At 43.8% G+C, this 23645-nt stretch overlaps 1 protein-coding gene across 7 annotated transcripts in view; it reads left to right on the forward strand.

Moving 5' to 3' along the window:
• MERTK (MER proto-oncogene, tyrosine kinase) overlaps window positions 1–23645 on the forward strand; it is a 133697-nt gene that overhangs the window by 101114 nt on the left and 8938 nt on the right. For 5 of the 7 annotated variants that reach the window (XM_086328320.1, XM_086328326.1, XM_086328319.1 and 2 more), the window contains 8 exons: window positions 2532–2685; window positions 6206–6291; window positions 7885–7980; window positions 8932–9012; window positions 13881–13973; window positions 16253–16371; window positions 22147–22256; window positions 23423–23582. In XM_086328320.1, the coding sequence (XP_086184446.1) occupies window positions 2532–2685; window positions 6206–6291; window positions 7885–7980; window positions 8932–9012; window positions 13881–13973; window positions 16253–16371; window positions 22147–22256; window positions 23423–23582 (899 nt within the window). Of the gene's footprint in view, window positions 1–2531; window positions 2686–6205; window positions 6292–7884; window positions 7981–8931; window positions 9013–13880; window positions 13974–16252; window positions 16372–19047; window positions 19395–22146; window positions 22257–23422; window positions 23583–23645 lie in introns of those variants that run through there. The other 2 variants (XM_086328323.1, XM_086328321.1) reach the window with 1 other exon arrangement.

Here is a 23645-nt window from a genome sequence, read left to right on the forward strand (position 1 = left end):
AACATGAGTCACTTATGATGGGGACTCAGGGTATGTCTGCCTGGAAGAAATTCAGGGATGATTCTGATTCTAAAGGCACAGGTTAAAAATCAGAGCTAAACACAGACGTAGAAAACATACGGTTACCAAAGGGGAAAGGGGGTGGGGGAGGGACAAATTAGGAGTTTAGGATTAGCAAATAAAATAGAGAATAGCACACGGAACTATATTCAAATCTTGTAATAAACCATAATGGAAAACAATGTGTAAAAGAATATATATATATATATATATACGTGTGTGTGTGTGTGTGTATACAGGGCTTCCCAGGTGGCTCAGTGTAAAGAATCCACTTGCCAAGGAGACATGGGTTTGATCCCGGGGTCGGGAAGATCCCCTGGAGTAGGAAATGACAACCCTCTCCAGTATTTTGCCTGGGAAATCCCATGGACAGAGGAGCCTGGTGGGCTACAGAGCAGGGGGTCACAAAGAGTCACTAGGACACACACATACGTGTAACTGAATCACTTTTCTGTACACCAGAAACTAACACAGTATTAGAAATCAGTTATACTTCAGTTTAAGGAAAAAATCAGAGTTTAAGATGACAGACTTTTCCTTGTCATACATAATAATTACAAAAGCCTTGGCTGTCCTGGCAGCCCTGCCTTTGCAAAGTTCTAATCTGCATATATTTCAGTTACTACAGTTTAGGTAAATCACAGCCATTCCCAACAATACAGTTCAAAGTTGAGTCACCAGCACGTATCAACTGTGATGATATATTCGTCTCTACCAGCTCTGCAGTACGAAAATCGCTCCACAAGCAACAGGTGTATCTTGGTTGTGACCAGTCGGGTCACTTCTTTCTAAGTCTGTCTGTGGTTGGTCACCATGCTTTCCTTAGTCTGTTCACACACATCTAAGAGGCACAGAGCTGGGCTACTTCCTTTCTCCCAGGGGCAAAACTCACATGACATTTCACAAAAGTGGATATTTGAAAGACGGAGTTGGTGAACAATGGTGAAAGTGCAGAGAAGAAAGGAAAGGAGACGATGTTGGAAGTAGAATTTGAATTGAACATGTGTGGAGTTGTGGAAGAAATTTCCGACCAGGGCATGTTGATTCTGCCACCATTTGGTCCATGAGATGAGCAGCCATTGCGTAGGGTGGTCTTAGCCACATGAATGAAATGGCTGTGCTCAAAAGGAGGAGGGTGTCCCAGAGGAAGATATGCTGGCCGCAGTCTTCACAAGTGTGCTGCCCCCGCCACCCCCCGTACTGGTGCACTGAACTGAGAAAATGCAGATCATGACCTTCTGAATGAGGAGCACATAACAGACACATGGGGTGTGTCTGGTATTAACTGGGGGCAGGCAGTTCATTCCCTCTGCATCTGAGCCCCGACTTTGGGGAAGTGAAAACTCTGAGGTCATTTTGATGGGCAGTTTCAATACCCCCACACAAAGGAAGTAGAGTCACAAGATTTATTACAAATCCCAGATGTGGGGGTGGGTGAGGGAGTGAGAGAGCCAGAGAAAGGGCAGTCCTCTGTCCCAGGTCGCAGCAGGTGGTAGAGGGTGGGTAGCACTTTTCACCTTCATGCATTGGAGAAGGAAATGGCAACCCACTCCAGTGTTCTTGCCTGGAGAATCCCAAGGACAGAGGGATCCCTAATGGGCTGCCGTCTCGGGTTGCACAGAGTCGGACACGACTGAAGCGACTTAGCAGCAGCAGCAGCAGCAAATGTCTATACTTAACTTTTCAAAGGCTCAACTCTAAGTGGTTATTTTAAAAGGTGGCCCAGGAAAAGCAAAGTGGGAACTTGCAGCAAGACTTCTAAGTTCAGATCCTTATCAAAATGTCCAGGCTCTGCTGTAAGTGGGATTGTCATACTGTAAAACGCCCCAGGAGTAACTCAAAATAGCTGTTTTCTCATCACAACATTAAAGGAACTCACGGAGGTATTTTACAGTGTTGAAAGTGCAGAGGATAAAACACTGGAAGCTGATCCAAACTTGGAAAGGAGGTCAACATTCACCAGAGCATGGAAAATGTTAATACATTCTCTCTATATCCCAAGCTGTGTAACTGGAAACTGGCAAGCACTGTGCAAACTACTCTTGATACCTTTTTTTCTTTAAACAACAACAAAAAGCATTTTGATTCTCAATATTTCTAGTGTTTTATTAGAGTATACCAGTTAAATAGTTTTACTATTTTTCAGGTGGCCCAGTGGTAAAGAACCTGCCTGCCAGTGCAAAAGATGCAGGAGGTATCAGTCCAATCGCTGGGTCAAGAGGATCCCTGGAGAAGGAAATGGCAACCCACTCCAGTACTCTTGCCTGGAGAATCCCATGGACAGAGGAGCATGGCGGGCTAGTCCATGGGGTCACAAAGAGTTGGACACGGCTGAGCACCTGAACATGTTTACTATTTTTTCAATTTCTTATACATTTATAACTGACTTGAATAGTTTCCCTGATATTGTAAATCAACTATCCCGAATCCCAAGGAAATGTTTTGAATTGATTCTATTTGTATTTTACCAGGTTCGATAGATTTTGCTCCCTCATCTACCCCAGCACCTGGCAACACAGATCCTGTGCTCATAATCCTGGGCTGCTTTTGTGGATTTATTTTGATTGGGTTGGTTTTATACATTTCTCTGGCCATCAGGAAAAGAATCCAGGAGACAAAGTTTGGGTGAGTTTCTCAGTTTAAAATGTTTTGCTCAGTGGTACTGATGAAGTTGCTATGTGAAGTGATATTGCCTCTTCTGCTGTTCTTGCTCCTGTATCCAGCCTGGTCCCTGTCTTATGCATCTCTTGGAGGCAGGCTGCTTCTTTAATTAGGCCAGTGTCACAAAGGCAGCCAATAGTGAAAGTTTTTTACTTCTTTCAAAGTCTCTTCCTGGTACTCTCCTTTCTTGTTTTTCTTCAGGAAGAAACTTAACATTTTTTAGGGCATTAAATGTTGTAAAGTATTTTGATACTCATTTCAAGACACATTAAAGTCAAAGTGCTAGAATGACATCCCATCCATAATAGCATGAGAACAATAATGTTCCTAAGAAGAAACCCAATATATGTACAAAAGCTTTGTGGAAAAATTTATTGAACTTTATTGACATTACAGAAGAAAACTCAAATAAATGGAAAGATGTGTACCATGTTCATGGATGGGAAGGCTCAGCTTTGTCAAGAGATCATTTCCCCCCCAAGTTGACCATAAATCTAATTCAATCACCATCTAAATTGCTGCAGGGTTGTCAATAAAATCTGATTTGAAAATGTATCTTGAGAACTAAATGAGCAGAGAGAATCATGACAGTTTTGAAATACACAAAAATTTGGGCGAAGAAGGCTAGTCCTACTAAGTATAAAAACATGTTTGGTGATTAGGACAGCGACGTATTGTTACATATAGAGAAAACTCAGTCTGTGCACATCACAGGGTGCCCATATCAGGTGGGAGTAGAAAAAACATGAAGATTCCATTTCAAATCTTTGCAGGAAGGAAAGAATATTAAAAAAAAAAAAAATACAGACAGCCTGTTCTGTGCATTGAATGGAGAGAGATGAGGAGGACAGACATGGGGCTGCCTACATGTACCTTATAGTCTGGCAGTTAAGAAATGCAGAATAAAATACTCCAAGTGAAAATATTTCTATCAGCTAGGCCTCCACTAACTCATGGGTCCACAGAACCTAAAAGTTTACCACCAAAACAGATATTAGGTTTTATCTGCTTCAACCCTAGCTTGAATAACTTGGTACTGTTTGAAGTTGACTGTTCTAGAACTTCCCAGAGTGGAGTTACGAAGTACAACAAATATACTAACAAAATTACAGGACTGCTTCAAATATTTCAGAATAAAGTTATCAGGAACCATTACCAGGAACCGCTGAGCAGAAGCTCTAAACAAGTGACAGGTTGTCACAAATTATTTTTATACTGAAGTCAGTTTCCATGGTTTTCACTGCAAAACCCTAGATTTCTTTGTTCATTCATTTGTACAAGCACCTTTCATGTGTTCATTTTTAATGAAAATACATTTATTTTCTACTTATAAAATTAATATTCTTATAGTTTTTTTGTTGTTAAAAAATCAAATTATATAGAACAGTTGAAAGTAGAAAGTGAAACTTGTCTGTAACTCCATGGTTGATACTCCATGGTCTCAGTTGCTATTTTGGCATAAATCCTTCCAAATTGTTTGCCTTGCATATAAATATATTATTTTTAACATGTTTTCTATTTTAAAATAATCTATATGCATAAGAAAAAGTGAGGTTAAGTCTATAATTTAGACTCACTAATTCATAATACTTTCATACCAATCAGGCTAAAGCAGTGACTAAATGGATTTTTTAAAATAGGCTTTATTTTTTAGGGAAATTTTGTATTTACAAAAACATTGAGAAGGCAGTATAGAAACTTTTCATATATATCACATCCAGGATCCCCTGTTATTAACATTTTATGTTAGTGCATTTTATGTTAGTTATATTTGCTACAATCAGTCAGACAGTATCAATACATTATCATTAACTAAAGTCCATACTTTATTCGAATTTCCTTTGTTTTTACCTACTATCCCTCCTCTATTCTGGGGTTCTGTCCGGGACACCACACTACATTGTCTCCTTAGGCTCCATGTCTCCTTAGACTCCATGAGTTTCCCAGACTTTCCTTGTTTTTGATGACCTTGATAGTTTTCAGGAGTACTGGCCAGGTATTTTGTAGGATACCCTCTATTAGAATTTGTGTGGTGTTCTGGTCATGATTAGACGGGGGTGGTGGACTATTGAAAGGAAGCCCACAGAGGCAGAGTACCATCTTCATCCTGTTACATCCGGATACAGACTGTCAGTGTGATTTCACTGTTGATGTTGATCCCGATCACCTAGCTGAGGCGGTATCTGCCTAGTTTCTTTACCATAGTTATTTTTTTCTCCCTTTTTATACTGGGCTCTTTGGAAGCAAGTCAGTGTTTGCAGCTCACATTTACAGGGTGAGGAGTTAACACTCCCCCCATCTCTTAAATACAGAAAGTGTTAGTCGTTCTCAGTCATGTCTGACTCTTTGCAACCCCATGGACTGTAGCCCACCAGGCTCCTTTGTCCAAGGGATTTCCCAGCCAAGAATACTGGAGTCAGTTGCCATTTCCTTCTCCAAGGGATCTTCCCAACCCAGGTATGGAACCTGGATCTCCTGTATTTCAGGCAGATCCTTTACCGTCTGAACCACCAGGGAAGCCCTAAAATACAGAGTATGTATACGAAATATTTGGAATTCTTCTGCACAGGAGACTTGTTTCTCTTCCCCTCTTTATTTATTTATACACACACATGCATGTATATACATAAACATGTATATATGTATCAATTTGGACTCATGAATATTCCTTTTATACTTTGGGTTATAATCCAACACAACTTCATTGTGTTGCTCAAATTGTTACAGCTTTGGCCCTTGGGAGCTTATCAGTTGTTCTAAACTCTCCATGGTTCCTAGACAGAGTCCTAAAATGGATCTAAGGAAGAAGCTTATTTCGCCTGGTGGGAAATGTTTCTGGCCTAGAAGAGCTCTTTTAACAGGCAGCAGCCTAGTAGCATCTCGTGGACTCAGCCCCAGCCTGGGGAGCTCTCTGTTTCTAGTCTGAGATTGAAAGGTTGTTGTTGAATCATGTGAATACACTGGGATTCTTGGCCCCCGGAGGAGAAGAATTCAATCCGGGGCCAGAGACGAGGCTTGATCGCTCAGAGCTTTTGTGTAATAAAGTTTTATTAAAGTATAAAGGAGATAGAGAAAGCTTCTGACATAGGCATCAGAAGGGGGCAGAAAGAGTACCCCCTTGCTAGTGTTAACAATGAGGTTATATAATCCAAAGACTGTCTGGAGGTTGTAAAGACCTCATCAGACCTACTCCCATAATTTACATTTTAAGATAACACTGTCCTCAGGCAAGATACATCCTTGTAAAGACCAGGTCTACTCCCATAATTAACATTTTAAGATAACAGAAGGTTGAATCCAAAGACTGTCCTTAGGCAGGATACATTATTGTTATATAATCCTAAGGAATGTGGAGAAAGAAAAAAAGTTTGTCCTTTCTTCCTCCTTGAGAATTCCAGACCCCTCTCTCCTTGGGGACCCCTAGATTTCCTATCAACCTGCCTAGGAAATGACTCTCTCAAGATGTCCGTTATCATTCACCCAGGAGCGCCTTCACAGAGGAGGATTCAGAATTGGTCATCAGCTACATGGCAAAGCAGTCCTTCTGCCGGCAAGCCATCGAGCTCACCCGTAAGTTGACCTTCATTTCTCTCTTTTGGCAAAGGCCAAGACTATTGAGGGGCTTCCCTGGTATCCAGTGATTTAGACTCCATGCTTCCAATGCAGAGGATGCGGGTTCAGTCCCTGGTCAGGGGACTAATTTCTCACATGCTGTGTAACCAAAAAGAAATGATTAAGAACAAGCAAAAAACTACAAATTAATTGATGGATTTCTAACAAAAGCCAAAGGAGTTGAAGAATGTCTATCTTTAATGTCTTTGGAAAGCAACAAGCAGGGAATCCAACATGGCCCTGGGCTTCCCTGCCGGGCAATTCCCTGGAAACCTGGAGCTGTACTTGAGGTGAAGGCCCTGGAGTTAAGGACTCCTGGGGTTTGAAACGTGGGAGGAAGAAGGAACTCTCAGGGTGAGAGGAGAAGATGCGGGCAGAGGGACTTAACAGCAAAGCAACTGTCATAACCTCAGAGCTCATTTCCTGTTTTTTCCTGGCAACCAAGTCAGAGAACAACTTCCTAACATACTTTGCGACAATTATGGTTTGAACTTTGCTGAATCAGAGCAGCAACTCTTAGTCTCAAAGAATGGGAATAAACAGCTCTGTTCTTGAATAATTTCAGAAACAGGGTAGAAAGTGTTCGAATATTATCAAATTCAAGTGTCTGGATGTTTGCTGAAAAACAAAACAGTAAATAAATATAAGGATGATGGAATGCAGATTGTGATGAAACAAAAACTCATTTGATATAGAATGTTATTAATTCCTTCTCTTATCCAGAAGTTTTGAGATTTAGGTGTCTATTCTTGCATTAAAAAAAAAAAAAAATCCTCTGTTTGGACCAATTTCTTTCTCTGATGGGGGGACGATTTGGGTAAAATTTTTCCGCTGAGAGCTAATGTGTTATTTCTAATGATCCACATTGTTTCTTTTTCTTTCAAAGTCTTGCTCATTCCCGAAGTATGGCACAAACTGAATCATTTGCCAGTAGTTACCAAATTGGTCTCCCTTTCCTGGTTAATACTTCTTGTTGATAACATTGATTGTGCAGCATATCTACACCTTACAGGAAATCTTAGTCTTCAGTCTGCCCACCAAGTATTCCACTTTGCGCCTCTTATGTCATTAGAGCGAGGTTCTACGCACCATACGCAAAACAGACTGTGCCTTGTTCTCGACGTGTCTCCCGTGGATTCTGTGCCAGCTTCCCCAGCGGGGAGGGCAGAGGAGATGTCCTGATGACGGTTTCGTATCCCATAGTTAGGGGTATAATAGTAAATACTAGAAAGAATATTGACTTGTCTTCTTCACTCCTTTAAGTGAAGGGCAAAGCTCCCCTGCATGAATATGATTGCCAGCTGCCCAATGGGAATGGTTCTGATTTTTATAATCGTTCAGGATTAATTTTGCCCTGATGGATTGATTTTACTCACTTTAATCACAGCAGGATTAAGTACGATATTTCATTATTGACATTTGGCAGGAAGAGCTATGCATATAAAATGAGAAAAATGTTAAACTTTTTTATGGAACTTTATGATTTTAATTATGTTCACACGAAAGGAAGCATCCTGACAGGTCATATATGTTCTGTCACTCCTTTTATAGTACAGAGCTTGGGAGTCAGTGAGGAGCTGCAGAATAAACTAGAGGATGTCATGATTGACAGGAGCCTTCTTATTCTTGGAAAAATTCTGGGGGAAGGTAAGCAGTTTTTTTTTTCCAAAATATGAGTAAAAAGGTAAGCAGCTCACAGTCATTTTTTAAAATATATATATTAAATAGAATACCATTCTTGTGACTTTAACTTTTAATACAAATATCCATAGTTCTGTTTTATAACTTTTAAAATGAAAAAGTCAACAGTGATTTCTGAAACTCAGATGTGACCTATGAAAAGAGCCTCAGACTTCCCCGGTTGCCTAGTGTTAAAGAATCTGCCTACCAGTGCAGGGCCATGGGTTCAGTCCCTGGTCAGGGAAGACCCCACGTGCCGCGGGCAGCTAGTCCTGTGTCCCACTACTACTGAGGCCCAAGCTCTGCAACAAGAAAAGCACCACAATGAGAAAGCCATGCACCACAACTGGAGAAATCCCCAAGGCCCGACACAGCCAAAAGTAAATAAATAAATAACAAAATTTAAAAAAGAAAAGAGCCTCTTAAACATATCAGTTCCCTCCTTCATTAAAAAGCAGCAGTTCATTGGTTGGCTTACCATACACCTTCAATGTTTTCCTCTAGTTCTTAAGCTTACTATTCTTTGCACCTGCCAAGTTACATATGAACAAAAGTGAAGATACACATTTCGTGTCAAAATCATCTTAGGATGAATGGTAGAAGTATTAAGAGTTTGTACTCGATGCATGTCAGTAACAATTTCCAGGTTGTCTTATAAGTTTCCTGGATCGGTTTTGATGCTTAATAAAGTGATGAACTGAGCTAAGTCTGAGCCAAACAAGCCTGTGAGAAGCAGGAGGCTAGTGCACGGCCTATGCCCGGAGTTGACCAGTATAGGGGGCCTGGGCTGGCTCTGACCAGCTGCTGTGTGGAGGTCACTCTGGGGTCACATGAAAATAACAGCTCTGGTGCTGTCCCACTTTTGTGGGCAGGAAAGATTTTGCACAAGGTCAATATAGATGTTGTTTTATTTCACAGGAGAGTTTGGGTCTGTCATGGAAGGAAATCTTAATCAGGAAGATGGGACCTCTCAGAAGGTGGCTGTGAAAACCATGAAGTGTGAGTTAACCCTGATTGTTCTAGGGGCGGGCAGCTATTTCAGCATCTGGTGCTTCATCAGGCCAGTGATGGATGATGGAGTTCATGTGTCATGATCCCTATCAAGTCACAGAGGGAGAGCTACTATGATGAACTGTTCATACCTGCGTCGTATATTCTTTTCTTGTTTAGTGTTTTGTTTATTTATGTATTTATTATTGAAGTCTTGATGATTTATGGGCTTCCCAGGTGGTGCTAGTGGTTAAGAAACTGCCTGAAATGCAGGAGACAAAGAGTTTGATCCCTGGGATGGGAAGATCCCCTGGGGAAGGGAATGGCAACCCACTCCAGTACTCTTGCCTGGAGGATCCCCATGGACAGAGAAGCCTGGTGGGCTACAGTCCATGCGGCCACAAAGAGTCGGACACGACTGAGTCACTGAGCAGGCATGCACACAGTTGGCTTACACAGTTTCAGGGCTACAGCAAAATGATTCAGTTATACAGATAGATTTTTGCATATTCTTTACACTTGCCAGGGAGGGGGAAATTTGCCTCTCCACCCATCTTAAGTTCTCATGGCTGGCCTAATAATAAACTTGACACAGGACAGATTAAAAGGAGAAAAAACATAAATTTTAATTAATGCCCAGGAAGATCTCATAGAAATGGGACTTACAAAGTGGCCAAAGGAGGCACTGTGTAAATGTTTTAGAGAAACAACACAATTGTGAGGGAATGACAGGACAAAGAAACTTGAGTGAGATGTCCAATTAAGTGAAGAATCCAAACAGAGTCTGGGCTTGGAGTAGTCAATTTAAAGACCTCTCAAGGTTTGTTTATACAGGCTTCTTCAGCCTGAATTCCCTATCTCTGGTGATAAGGATGTCCTTCATCTTTCACTGAGAGATTTATTTCCTGCTTTCAGGAAGACAAAAAGGAGGGTCAGAGCGTCCCTCTTGCATTAGCTGTTTCCTAAGTAACTGTAATTCAGAATAATCAGTATGCCACTGTGGCGTATTTTGGGATGACCCACCCTGAGCCCCAACACACGAGGCAATAGCGTTGGTTGTTTAGTCTCTACCTCCCTGCCTCTGTCACCTAGTAGAGATAATGATTCCAAAGTAAGGCCTGAATTTCCAAGGCAGGCTGGATCTGGTAGCAGCATCTGACCCCAGGGGTCATTCTGGCTTAGCTTGGTGGATTCACTTCCTCACATGAGGGTGTTTGTGTGGGTCTGCAGGAAGCTGTGGGCTGCCTGGAAGGCAGGATTCTCAGAGAGAGAAGTGTTCTTTGGTCAAAGGAGAGCCGTGATCACGGACTACAGTCTCCAAGTGAGCTGAGGAGAGTGTCTGCATCTGGGTCAGGAAGGGCCTGAAAAGTCATCACAGAGTCTGTTTCCAACCCATGAGTGGTAAAGCACTGACTGTTAAGAGTCTTCAGCAATGAGGAACAAGAGCAGATGACATTCTGGAATGTTCACTTTGGTTCCAGTGTGGAGGAGGAGGAACTATTAATACAGTGTTGACAAAAATAGTGACAGATGCCAATTAGAACACTCTAGAATCTGTGCTGGTGTCCCGAGAGACACAGGCTTGATTCCTGAGTTGGGAAGATCCCCTGGAGAAGGAAATGGCGACCACTCCAGTATTCTTGCCTGGAAATTTCCATGGACAGAGGAGCCTGGCAGGCTACAGTCCACGGGGTCGCCAAGAGTCAAACACGACTGAGCCACTGAACATGCACAGGACTTCCCTGGTGATCCAGTGATTAAGACTCTGCGCTTCCACGGCAGGGGGCACAGACTGAATCCCAGAGGGGTCTCTGGTCAGGGGACTAAGGTCCCACGTGCCATGCAGCGGGGCCACAAAATAAATAAATAAATAAAAGTACATTTTAAGAAAAGAACGGAAGAAAATAGAAAATTAGGGTAATTGGTATAGGAATCGCATCCATGCTAATGATCAAAGATTGAAAGCCCAGTCAGTCTCTGGACTCCCAAGTCACACACTCTTCTACACTGGCCTGGAGGGGTTGCACCACGGGGGAGGGTTTTGCCCGCCATCACACTAGGTTGTTTGGGGCAAAGTGGGCAGACGTTTCCTGAGTTTGCTTTGATAGAAGGATTAATATATATTAAGCCCATAGGAGGCACAGACCTTGTACTACATGCTCTTATATGTGACTCCAGCCAACACTCCACTCCTGTTAATGTTAATGTGCATTCCCTAAAGTGTGCCGGCTTTATGTTTGATTTTTTTCCTATTTTTTTGGTGGGGGTGCACCTTGCAAGATTTGCAGAATCTTAGTTCCGCAACCAGAGATTTAACCAGGGCCCTTAGCAGTGTAAGCGCAGAATCCTAACCACTGGACCACCTGGGAATTCCCTATAGTTGATTTTAATTGTAGCAGCTCAGTGGTAAAGAATCCTCCTGCCAATGCAGGAGACATGGGTTCAACCCCCGGGTCAGGAAGATCCCCTGGAGAAGGCAATGACAAACTGCTCCAGTACTCTTGCCTGAGAAACCCCATGGACAGTGGAGCTTGGCGGGCTACAGTCCATGGGGTTGCAAAGAGTCGGACACAACGAAGCGACTAAAAATAACACAAAATACATCATCTTAAGGCTGATTGCAAATAGGAAAAGGAGTACGTCAAGGCTGTATATTGTCACCCTACTTATTTAACTTACATGCAGAGTACATCATGAGACACACTGGGCTGGACGGAGCACAAGCTGGAATCAAGATTGCCAGGAGAAATATCAATAACCTCAGATATGCAGATGACACCACCCTTATGGCAGAAAGTGAAGAAGAACTAAGGAGCCTCTTGATGAAAGTGAAAGAGGAGAGTGGAAAAGTTGGCTTAAAGCTCAACATTCAGAAAACGAAGATCATGGCATCTGGTCCCATCACTTCATGTCAAATAGATGGGGAAACAGTGGAAACAGTGGCTGACTTTATTTTTGGGGGCTCCAAAATCACTGCAGATGATGACTGCAGCCATGAAATTAAAAGACGCTTACTCCTTGGAAGGAAAGTTATGACCAACCTAGATAGCATATTAAAAAGCAGAGACATTACTTTGTCAGTAAAGGTCCATCTAGTCAAGGCTATGGTTTTTCCCAGTGGTCATGTATGGATGTGAGAGTTGGACTATAAAGAAGGCTGAGCCTCGAAGAATTGATGCTTTTGAATTGTGGTGTTGAAGAAGACTCTTGAGAGTCCCTTGGACTGCAAGGAGATCCAACCAGTCCATCCTAAAGGAGATCAGTCCTGGGTGTTCATTGGAAGGACTGATGTTGAAGCTGAAACTCCAATACTTTGGCCACCTGATGCAAAGAGCTGACTCATTTGAAAAGACCCTAATGCTGGGAAAGATTGAGGGCAGGAGGAAAAGGGGCCATCCACCTCCATAACTTTTTCACCTCACAAAACTGAACTCCATACCCATTAAAGAACAACCCCCATTGTCCCCACCCCGTCTTGCACCTGGCACTCACCATTCAACTTTCTGCGAATTGGACTTCTCTAAATACCTCATTGGAAAAGACTCTGATGCTGGGAGGGATTGGGGGCAGGAGGAGAAGCAGACAACAGAGGATGAGATGGCTGGATGGCATCACTGACTCGATGGACTTGAGTCTGAGTGAACTCCAGGAGTTGGTGATGGACAGGGAGGCCTGGCGTGCTGCGATTCATGGGGTCACAAAGAGTCGGACACGACTGAGCGACTTAACTGAACTGAACTGAAATACCTCACAAAAGTGGAATCATACAGTATTTGTCCTCGTGTGACTGGCTTATTTCACTCAGCCTAATTATAGAATTTTAAATGTCTCTTTTGAGTTGGCATGATTCCAGAAACTTGGTATGAAAGTGCATCTAGTTCACAAGGCAGAATTGTGCAACCAGACTTGCAAGAAATGTGCTGAGAGAGAGAAGCAGTTTGTTCTTTTTTTGAGGCAAAAATCATTGCAACAGACCAGTTGGATTCAATTTTAGGTGTTGGGTTTTTTTTGTTGTTTTTTGCTATTAATAATCAGTTCAGTTCAGTCGCTCAGTCATGTCCGACTCTTTGTGACTCCATGGACTGCAGCACCCCAAGCTTCCCTGTCCATCACCAACTCCCGGAGCTTGCTCGTACTCAATGTTCATTGAGTTGGTGATGCCACCCCAATATCTCATCCTCTGTTGTCCCCTTCTCCTCCTACCTTCAATCTTTCCCAGCATCAGGGTCTTGTCCAATGAATCAGTTCTTCGCATCAGATGGCCAAAGTATTGGCGTTTCAGCTTCAGCATCAGTCCTTCCAATGAATATTCAGGACTAATTTCCTTGAGGATTGACTGGTTTGATCTCTTAATTTTTAGAATGGTTTTAGATTTATAGAAGGGGACTTTCCTGGTGGCTCCAGCAGTAAAGAATCCACCTGCCAATGCAGGAGACATGGGTTTGATCCCTGGGTCAAGAAGATCCCCAGGAGAAGGGCATGGCAGCCCACTCTAGTATTGCCTGGGAAATCCCAAGGACAGAGGAGCCTGGTGGGCTACAGTCCAACAGGGTCACGAAGAGTTGGACACAACTTAGCAAGTAAACGGCAACAACAGGTTACATTAGGGTCCAACTTGTGTTGTATGTTCTGTAGGTTTTGACAAATGCATTATGTCCTGTGTCCACCATTCCAGGGTCACACAGAAGTTTCATCTCCTGAAAACCCCTATAGGCAACCGATTCATCCCTCCCCCCAACCAGTCCCTGGCAACCACTCTTACTGTCTCTATCATTTTGCCTTTTCCTGATTTTACTTTTAAAGAATAAAATTGCTATTCCTCTTTCCCCTTCTCTGAGTAATAACTCATGGCTAACTTTTTCCATCTTTTCTTTTAGTGGACAACTTTTCGCAGCGAGAGATTGAGGAATTTCTCAGTGAGGCTGCATGCATGAAAGACTTCAACCATCCGAACGTCATTCGGCTCCTAGGTACTCACAGAAATGCAGCATTGGGTGACCGGAGGGCCTCGGCTGATACACTCTGGGCCCAAGCAAAAATCTCTGGGGCAGATAAACATTATGCCTTGTATAATCCCAAAGTACTTCATAACATTGGGTTTTTGCGAATTCCCTGGCAGTCACGTGGTTAGGACTCAGCCCTTCCTCTGCAGGAGGCCTGGGTTCAATCCCTGGTTGGGGAACTAATATCCTGCAAAAGAAAAAAAAAAGAGTTGAGTTTTTCTCCCAAAAGACTTTTTATGGTTGCATTTTTCTGAAGCTGGTTGTAAAAATAGGCCTAAATTTCCTGGATACCAGTGAACTCAGGAGTGTTTAGTGTCCACAGAATTCTAAGTTGCTATGGATTAAAATAGCCTCACTTACCCCCAACCCCACCCCCCGCCCTTACAGGGCTTCCCTGATGGCTCAGTCGGTAAAGAATCTGCCTGCAATTCAGGAGATCTGGGTTCATTCCCTGGGTGGCAAAGATCCCCTGGAGAAGGAAATGGCTCCTCCACTATGCTCCCACTCCAGTATTCTTGCCTGAAGAATTCCATGGACAGAGGAGCCTGGCGGGCTACAGTCCATGAGGTCGAAAAAGAGTCAGACATGATGTAGCCCTTAAACCACCACTACCACCCCACTTACAAGACATGAAAGCTGGTTATGCTATAATTTGTCTTGATTTCAGGTTGCACGTGAATCAAAGGCTAGTAGGGCAAAGCTGAAAATTAGACAAATTCCATAGATCATCTTTGAGAAACAATTTTTAAAACTTTTTTTGGCTCCACCAAGTGACATACGGGTCTTAATTCCTCTCAGGGATTTAGTCTGCTCCCTGCAGTGTAAGCTAGGAGTACTAACCACTGGACCACCAGGAAAGTCCTGAGAAACCGTTTTTAAATCAATTGAATCAAGTCCCGTGAAATTGTCAATATAGAGCCCAAGAAATGTGGCTTTCCTGGTGGCTCAGACAGCAAGGAATTCACCTGCAGTGAGAGAGACCTGGATTCAATCCTGGGTTGGGAAGATCCTCTGGAGGAGGGCATGGCAACCCACTCCAGTATTCTAGCTTGGAGAATCCCATGGACAGAGGAGCCTGGCTGGCTACAGTCCATGGGGTCACAAAGAGTCAGATATGACAGAGCAACTAAGCACAGCAGAACCTAAGAAATCAGTACTTGAAAAGATATTAAAAATTTTTTAACATATTAATTTCTTAGGATCTATGTTGGCAGTTTCATGGGATTTGAGTCAGTGATTTAACAGTGAGAATTTGGTTTTGTGACACCATTTACTAATACTCAATGGAGAGCTGGTCTCAAGTGGTTGGTGTGTGATGCTCTTCCAAAAGGGGAGAGCAACCTAAAAATAGTTGAATGTTCTGCTGACTTCTTGTTTTGCTGTCCTTTGACTTGATAAATGCTATATTCTTGGAATTTTCAATGTTTATTGTGATGGACACTGCCAGAGAGATGGGAAAACTAATGTTTGGAGACAGTGTTGTGTCAAAGAAACTACTGTGGCTCATTTGTAGCTACTGACTTCAGCAGAGTCTGAGGACAGTGGTGCTTAGTCGTTGACTACCATCTTCAAGAGCTTTGCGAGCCTGATCTCAGACACTCTGATTGTAGCATCTGTGACAAATGATGTGGAGCTTTTCCTCTGTATAACTGTTAACATTTAGAGACACGGATTTCACCTATGGGCCCTCAGAATTAATTCTTCCAATAGTTTTAAGTATTTGGTTGCAGGGGACTTAATATGATTAATTATTTAACCATCATCTGAAACTAGTTTGCTCTCGAATTCTACTGTGGTCACCTCCCCCTCAGTTTGACTCAGTATAACAAAAACTCCACGAGCTACTTGTTTTTTGTTGTTTAGTCACTAAGTCGTGTCTGACTCTTTCGCGACCCCACGGACTGTAGCTCACCGGGTTCCTCTGTCCGTGGGATTCCTCAGGCAAGAATACCGGAGTGGGTTGCCATATCCTTCTCCATGGCTGTACTTGGTATTGATTACTTTTTTGAGAACTTTCATGCAGAGATTGGCACTAGTCTGAAAGAAAAAAAAATACCAACAAGTGGACCCCAGTGTGTGTTCCGTATTCTAAAACACAGAGTGTGTGAGTTGTGAATGTTTTGTTTCATTTTTTTAACTGTGAATTTGAGAGTGCCTGGTTTCAATTACCCAGCGCTCCTGCAGCGCATTTTCTGGTCACTGCTAACAAGGGCTCTTTGTAACTTACTCTCTGGTTTTAATTCCAGGTGTATGTATAGAAATGAGCCCTCAGGGCATCCCCAGGCCCATGGTGATTTTACCCTTCATGAAATACGGGGATCTGCACACCTACCTCCTCTATTCCCGACTGGAGACAGGACCAAAGGTAATTCATCACCCCGTTGCCTGAACAGTGCTCAGGGCTCCCATGACAAGGCCAGGACAACCTCAGCATCTAACCTAGAAAGGGAAGCAGGGGACGCTGGCCTTTGTCCAATGCTCACTGGCCCTGGGGGTTGATGTAAGATGTCCATCATCACAGCAGACCTGCCCACAGGTTTCATTATTCTCATCTTATGTGGGGGAGAAACCAGCTGGGGGTGGAGCTGAGTGGGCCCCTCTTGCTATCAGAGCGGCTCTTTCCTTCAAAGTCTACTTTTTTGGATTGTTTACTATGAAATCACCAGATGTCGGAGCTGTCTCAGTTCCCAGTTGCACAGAGTTTTTTTCAGAGAGTCGGAGGGGAAATTGGTTGCATCCATCCTTCTATTTGTCCTGAGCCCCTCTGTCCTCAGAATCAGAAAGCATGTTAGGAATTGGTGGGTCCGCCTGCCTACCTTCCATGGTGCCCATGAGAGAGGGCCACCCCTGAGACCCCACAAGCCTTGCCATGAAGCCTCACAGCACAGAGAAACCAACCAGAAACAGGCCCTTAGACTGCAGCACCTCGCTCCCCAGCCCCAGGTGGTGGAAGGGGTCCTGATGAGAGAGCAGTAGCAATGTGGTGCCTGGCAGCGCCACAGGGGAAGGTCCTCATCCCATGAGACAGGTGAGCCTGGAGGAAGGCCACTTATCGAAAGCTTATGGAGACAGCTGGAAAAACCACAAAGCTGGGCTTCTCTGGTGGTCTAGTGGTTGAGAATCCACCTGGCAGTGCAGAGGACACGTGTCCCATCCCTGGTCCAGGAAGATCCCATACGCCACGGAGCAACTAAGTCAGTGCTCCACATCTACTGAGCCTGTACCCTGTAGCCTGGGAGCCCCAACTACTGAAGCCCATGCACCGAGAGCCCGGGTCCCAACAAGAGAAGCCACTACAAGGAGAAGCCCCCACATCAGAACGAAGAGTAGTCCCCGCTCACTGGAACTAAAGAAAAGCCTGTGCAGCGAAGTCAAAACTAAAGCAAATAGGGACTCCCTGGTGGCCCAGTGGTTAAGACTCTGCACTCTCAGGGCAGGCGGCCTGCGTTCCATCCCTGCTCAGGGAACTAGAGCCCACCTGTTTCAACTAAAGATGCCATGTGCCGCTACAAAACATCGAAGACTCCGACTGCTGCAACTAAGACACGGCGCAGCCAAATAAATAAATAAAATACGAGTATTTTTAAAAACAAAGTAAATCGTTAAAAAAAAACAACCTAAAACCTGAGACCAGTTTACGGAGAACATTTTCTGGAGCCTTCTCTCCTGTACCTTGCTGCCCCTGTTGGTATTGTATGCAAGTGTTATGGAAACACCAGGAGGTTTTTTATTTTCTTTTTCTTGGTTTTGTTCTGTTCTTTCAAGGGATGGTGGAAAGAACCTAAAAGAGAAAGAGTTCCTGCCTTCATCTGGCTCCTGTGCTGGTCCCATGCTCATGCCTATTTTGGTTTTCACAATTTATGTATTTATTTTTGGTTGCACTGGGTCTTCGTTGCTGTGCTTGGGCTTTCTCCAGTTTCGGTGGGTCGGGGCCCCTCCTCCTCGTGGTCCAGGAGCTTACTGTGCTGGTTTCTCTTGCTGCAGAGCACAGGCTCCAGGGGGTGGCAGCTTTGGTGGTTGTAGCATGTGGGCTCAGTCGTGTGTCTCGTGGGCCCTGGAACTCGCAGGCCTCAGTACTCGTGGTACACAGGCTTTAGCTGTGTCTCGTGGGCCCTGGAGTACACGGGCCTCAGTACTCGTGGCACACGGGCTTTAGCTGTGTCCCGTGGGCCCTGGAGTACACGGGCCTCAGTACTCGTGGCACACGGGCTTTAGCTCTGTCCCGTGGGCCCTGGAGTACACGGGCCTCAGTACTCGTGGCACACGGGCTTTAGCTGTGTCCCGTGGGCCCTGGAGTACACGGGCCTCAGTACTCGTGGCACACAGGCTTTAGCTGTGTCCCGTGGGCCCTGGAGTACACGGGCCTCAGTACTCGTGGCACATGGGCTTTAGCTGTGTCCCTTGGGCCCTGGAGTATACTGACCTCAGTACTTGTGGCACACGGGCTTTAGCTGTGTCCCTTGGGCCCTGGAGTACACGGGCCTCAGTACTCGTGGCACACGGGCTTTAGCTGTGTCCTATGGGCCCTGGAGTACACAGGCCTCAGTACTCGTGGCACATGGGCTTTAGCTCTGTCCCGTGGGCCCTGGAGTACACGGGCCTCAGTACTCGTGGCACACGGGCTTTAGCTGTGTCCCGTGGGCCCTGGAGTACACGGGCCTCAGTACTCGTGGCACATGGGCTTTAGCTGTGTCCCGTGGACCCGGGAATACCCGGGCTTTAGTACTTGTCGCACACAGGCTTTAGTTGCTCAGTGGCTTTAGTCGCTCCCTTGAATCTTCCAAGATCAGGGATCAAACCCTTGTCAGCTCTATTGGCATGCAGATTCTCATCCATTGTACCACCAGGGAAGTCCCATCAGTTTTTTTACTTTAATGGATCATACTTTTGCTGTTATGTTTAAGGACTCTTTGCCTAACCCTAGGTATAATAGATTTTCTTCTATGTTTTCTTCTAAAAATTTGTTTACATGTTATGTTTAAATCTGTGAGCCATTTTTCATTAATGGGGTGAAATTTAGTCTGTTTTATTTTGCTTATAGATGACCAGCATCATTTGTGAAAAGGTTATCCTTCATCCGTTTATTGCTTTTGCACCTTTGTCAAAAGTCAACTGTGTGTACACGTGTGGGTCTGTTTCTGAGTTCTCTGCTCTGTTCCATCAAGCTGTGGGCCATCCTTTGCCCTTACCACATCATCAATATTACTGTAGCTTTGTTGTCGTAAAATCGGGTAATGTGATTCCTCCAAATTTATCCTACTTTTTCAGAATTGTTTTCACTATTCTAGTTTGGTAAATTCTAGAATCAGTTTGTCTATGTCTGCCGAAATACTGCTGTCATCTTATGTTTTTTTGAACAAAATAAATAAAGAAACAAAAAATAAAAAAGTTTTAAAAAGTTAACAAGGAAACAAGTACACAGCATTTTACTTGCTAATGAATCATTTCTATTTGCAAAAATACAAGTATATTTCCAATGATGAAAACCCCCAGGTTTTTATAAACATTTTAAAGGGGTATATTTTTATATTTTGCTACCTTATAGCCACAGGTAAAACTGGAAGGCACAAAATGCTTCATAGGCAAACTAGAAAATCAAGCTTTTATTCAACTCTCTGCTGCCTTATCAGTCAGGTCCTTGGGGATGGACACCTCTGTTCCTCCTAGGGTCTCAGTCACGTGAGTGTGCCTTGCAGCAGGGCCAGGTGCCACACTGTTCTTTGCTTGAGTAGCACTCCTGGTCTTCTGATCCATGGACACTGGACACTTCTCTATTAATTTAGAATTAATTTAACTCTTTTGCTTTATAGTTGTCAGAATATAAGTTTTGCACTTCTTTTGTTGAATTTATTCCTAAGTAGTTTGTTGTTAATTCTTTTGTAGATGTTTTCTTAATTTCATTTTTGGACACTTCATTGTTTAGGGCATAGAAATGCAATTGAGTTTTGTATGTCAACCTAGTATCCTGCCACCTTATTGAACTCATTTACTAGTTTTGCCTCACAGTAATCTTTTACATGACCTTTGGTCACAGTCTGCAGGAATAATGTAGTTGTGCTTGGGAAAAAAATGACACAAAGCGATAGCACCTGATATTCATTATCCTTTCACAAATGTCAGCAGATTTGATATTTCTTAGCACCCAAATCCTTTCCTAGAAATTAGAATATAGAAAACCAAATGCCCCAAATATACAGAATAGAGACTTAAGGATTCATGCCTGATTTGCTTACATTTTCTTTAAGGGTAAAGGATAATTAAAGCATTTTGTTATACAGTCTATGATTGACGTGTGTCTTAGTTGGGAAATATAAATCATTAAAAATTCAGTGTCTTGGGATTTTCCTGGTGGTCCTGTGGCTAAGACTTCACACTCCCAGTGCAGGGGGCCTAGGTTCGATCCCTAGTCAGGGAACTAGATCCTACATGCCACAACTGAAGATCCAAGTGCCGCAACTAAGACCTGGCACAGCCAAAATGAATAAGTTTTTTAAAAACTTCAGTGTCTTCATCAGTACCACTTTAGAAGACTCAAGTGCCATAGAGAGTAAGCCATGACAGTCCAACCCCTCGGGGGAGAATGTATCAAGGATGGACTCATTTATGAGTTCTAGGAACTCGTGAACCCTTCTGTTTAGGGCCCCGATTGCACTAAAACCTTGCATTACTACACAGAAGTCTTCCTGAATCATTACCCTCATAATCAATCCCAACACAGTAGATTTTCTAACACACAGTCTGGTTTGATTTTTACAACCTAGGGGAAAAAAATACACACTACACTGTTCAAACCTAAAGAAAGGCCCCCTAGAGAAACAAAAATGAAAATTCCTACATCCTGACTTGTGGTTCTTTGGTCCCATGATAAGGAGTAAAGACTATCCTACTTTCTGTCCAGAAGAAGAAAAGTATCTTTCAAAACATTTTAAAGTGAAACATAGCAGATGTGGGTGCATAATTGGAAACAGCTACTTTTTGGAGGACTTTTTGCCATCCAAACCCTAGACCTTCCCCCCACCCCCTCCCCCACTGAAACCAGACCTCCCCTCCTTTCCGCTGTTGGTCCCACTGCCGCTCAGGACACAAGGATCCCATTTGACCTTATGACTTGTGAAAAGACTATTACTCACTGTCAATACTTCTAAAGAAACAATAAAATATGATATTTGCAAGAAGTTTTAGGTTTGTTGGTTTTGTTTGCATGTTTTCATCCCTTTTAAAAACCTCACTTGTGAGGTTGCATGCACGCTCAGTCTCTTAAGTCATGTCTGACTTTTTGTGACCCCATTGGCTGCAGCCCGCCAGGCTTCTCTGTGCATGGGATTCTCCAGGCAAGAATACTGGAGTGGGTTGCTGTGCCCTCCTCCAAGGGATCTTCCTGACCCAGGGATCAAACCCTCGTATCCTGCATCTCCTGCATTAGCAGGCAAATTCTGTACCACTGAGCCACCAACGTTAGTGATATGGAAATTTCCTTGTTTCATGGCCACACTTGTAAGAAATAAAGCCATCATTTTCCCCCTCAAAGGGAATAACTTGGTTTCCTTTTAAAAGAAAAATCTCTCAGGAATTCCAGCAGTTAGGACTTGGCACTTTCACTGCCATGGCCTGTGTTCAATCTCTGTTAGTCACTCAGTCATGTCTGACTCTTTCTGACTCCATGGACTGTAGCCCACAAGGCTCCTCTGTCCAGTAATCTCCCAGGCAAGAATACTGGAGTGGGTAGCCATTCCCTTCTCCAGGGGATCGTCCCAACCCAGGAACTGAACCTGGGTCTCCTACATTGCAGGTGGATTCTTTACCATCTGAGCCACCAGGGAAATCTGTGGGTTCAATCCCTGTTAAGGGAATTAAGGTCCTATAAGCTGCACAGGGCTTCCCTGGTGACTCAGGTGGTAAAGAAGCTGCATGCAACGCAGAAGACCTGGGTTCAATTCCTGGGTCAGGAAGATCCTCTGGAGAAGGAAATGGAAACCCACTCCAGTATTCTTGCCTGGAAAATCCCATGAATGGAGAAGCTAGGTGGGCTATAGTCCATGGGGTCTCAAAGAGTCAGACACAACTGAGTAACTAGCTTCAAGCTGCACAGCACAACCAAATAATAATAATAGTCTCTCTCCTCATGTCTTCCACCCCCTAGCATATCCCCCTGCAGACACTGTTGAAGTTCATGGTGGACATTGCCCAGGGAATGGAGTATCTCAGCAATAGGAACTTTCTTCACCGAGATTTAGCTGCTCGAAACTGCATGTAAGAGTCCTGGCTCATCCTGGAGGTGGTTGGGACCTCATGGTGGTAGATATTTGTAGGACTGGTGGGTGGCATGTTGCTGTTAAAATATAGAGGAGGGCTAGATTTGGGAGAGGGACGGCGTGGCTGGCTCTGGAGACAGAATTTCTACCACCCTGAGATACGACTGAGTTTTCTGCTTGGGGGTTTTCCCTATCTCTGCCTCCAAGAGTCTGGTTGATTTCCAAAACTTTCCCCTGTGACTTTTTTTTTTAATTTTTATTGGAGTCTGGTTGAGTTACAATGTTGTTTTAGTTTCAGGTATACAGCAAAGTGAATCAGTTGTACATGTACTTATATACACACTCTTTTTACATTATTTTCCCATATAGATCATTTCAGAGTATTGAGTAGAGTTCCCTATGCTATGCAGTAGGTCCTTATTAGTTATCTGTTTTATATATAGTAGTGTGTATCGTGTGTATTATGACTACTTTTTTATTTTCACACTCTCATGCAGCTCAGAGTCCTAGCTGTGACTTTGGGACCCTCCCCGACTGTCATCAGGTTTTTTGGATCCAGAATTGCATATAAGTCAACTCACCATGCCTGAGAAATCCCTTGGACAGAGGAGCGTAGCAGGCTACAGTCCATGGAGTCACAGAAAGTCAGGCACCACTTGGTGACTGAACAGTAATCATGAAGACAGTCATGAAAAGTATCACAGTTCTGTCCCTGAGTTTTCACGGTGCTATCCTGTGAAGCAGTTTTGTCCTGGCTACACCAAAACTTTCCTTCTGCAGCGAAGAGATAAGGGCTTATACAAGAACTTTGAACATCAGCTTCCCCCTCTCTTCAATCGGCTTCAGTAGCCATTGATGTTCAGTCGCTCAGTCATGTCTGACTCTTTGTGACCCCATGGACTGTAGCCCACCAGGCTTCTCTGTCTATGAGATTTCCCAGGCAAGAGTACTGGAGGGGGTTGCCATTTCCTCCTCCAAGGAGTCTTCCTGATTGAACCTGTGTCTCCTGCATTGCAGGCAGATACTTTACTGCTGATCCACTGGGGAAGCCCACTTTTTGTACTTATCCTGAATGTTTTCAGCTGCATCGGGCGCAGACCTGAGATTTAAGGCTTTGCCTCTGATGTTGCTGAGGATGTGAACTCACTCTGTCTCTCTCTGTAGGTTGCGAGATGACATGACTGTCTGCGTGGCGGACTTTGGCCTCTCTAAGAAGATCTACAGTGGTGATTACTACCGCCAGGGCCGCATTGCGAAGATGCCTGTGAAATGGATCGCCATAGAGAGTCTCGCAGACCGAGTCTACACCAGTAAAAGTGATGTGGTATGTTCAGAGCTTTGATGTGGGGCCTCGCATTCCCAAGATGAAGGCAAGTTGAAAGAAATG

This window comes from Bos grunniens, chromosome 11, assembly GCF_055505025.1.
Source record: "Bos grunniens cultivar Pamir isolate PY7600 chromosome 11, Bosgru_T2T1.0, whole genome shotgun sequence".
NCBI lineage: Eukaryota > Metazoa > Chordata > Mammalia > Artiodactyla > Bovidae > Bos > Bos grunniens.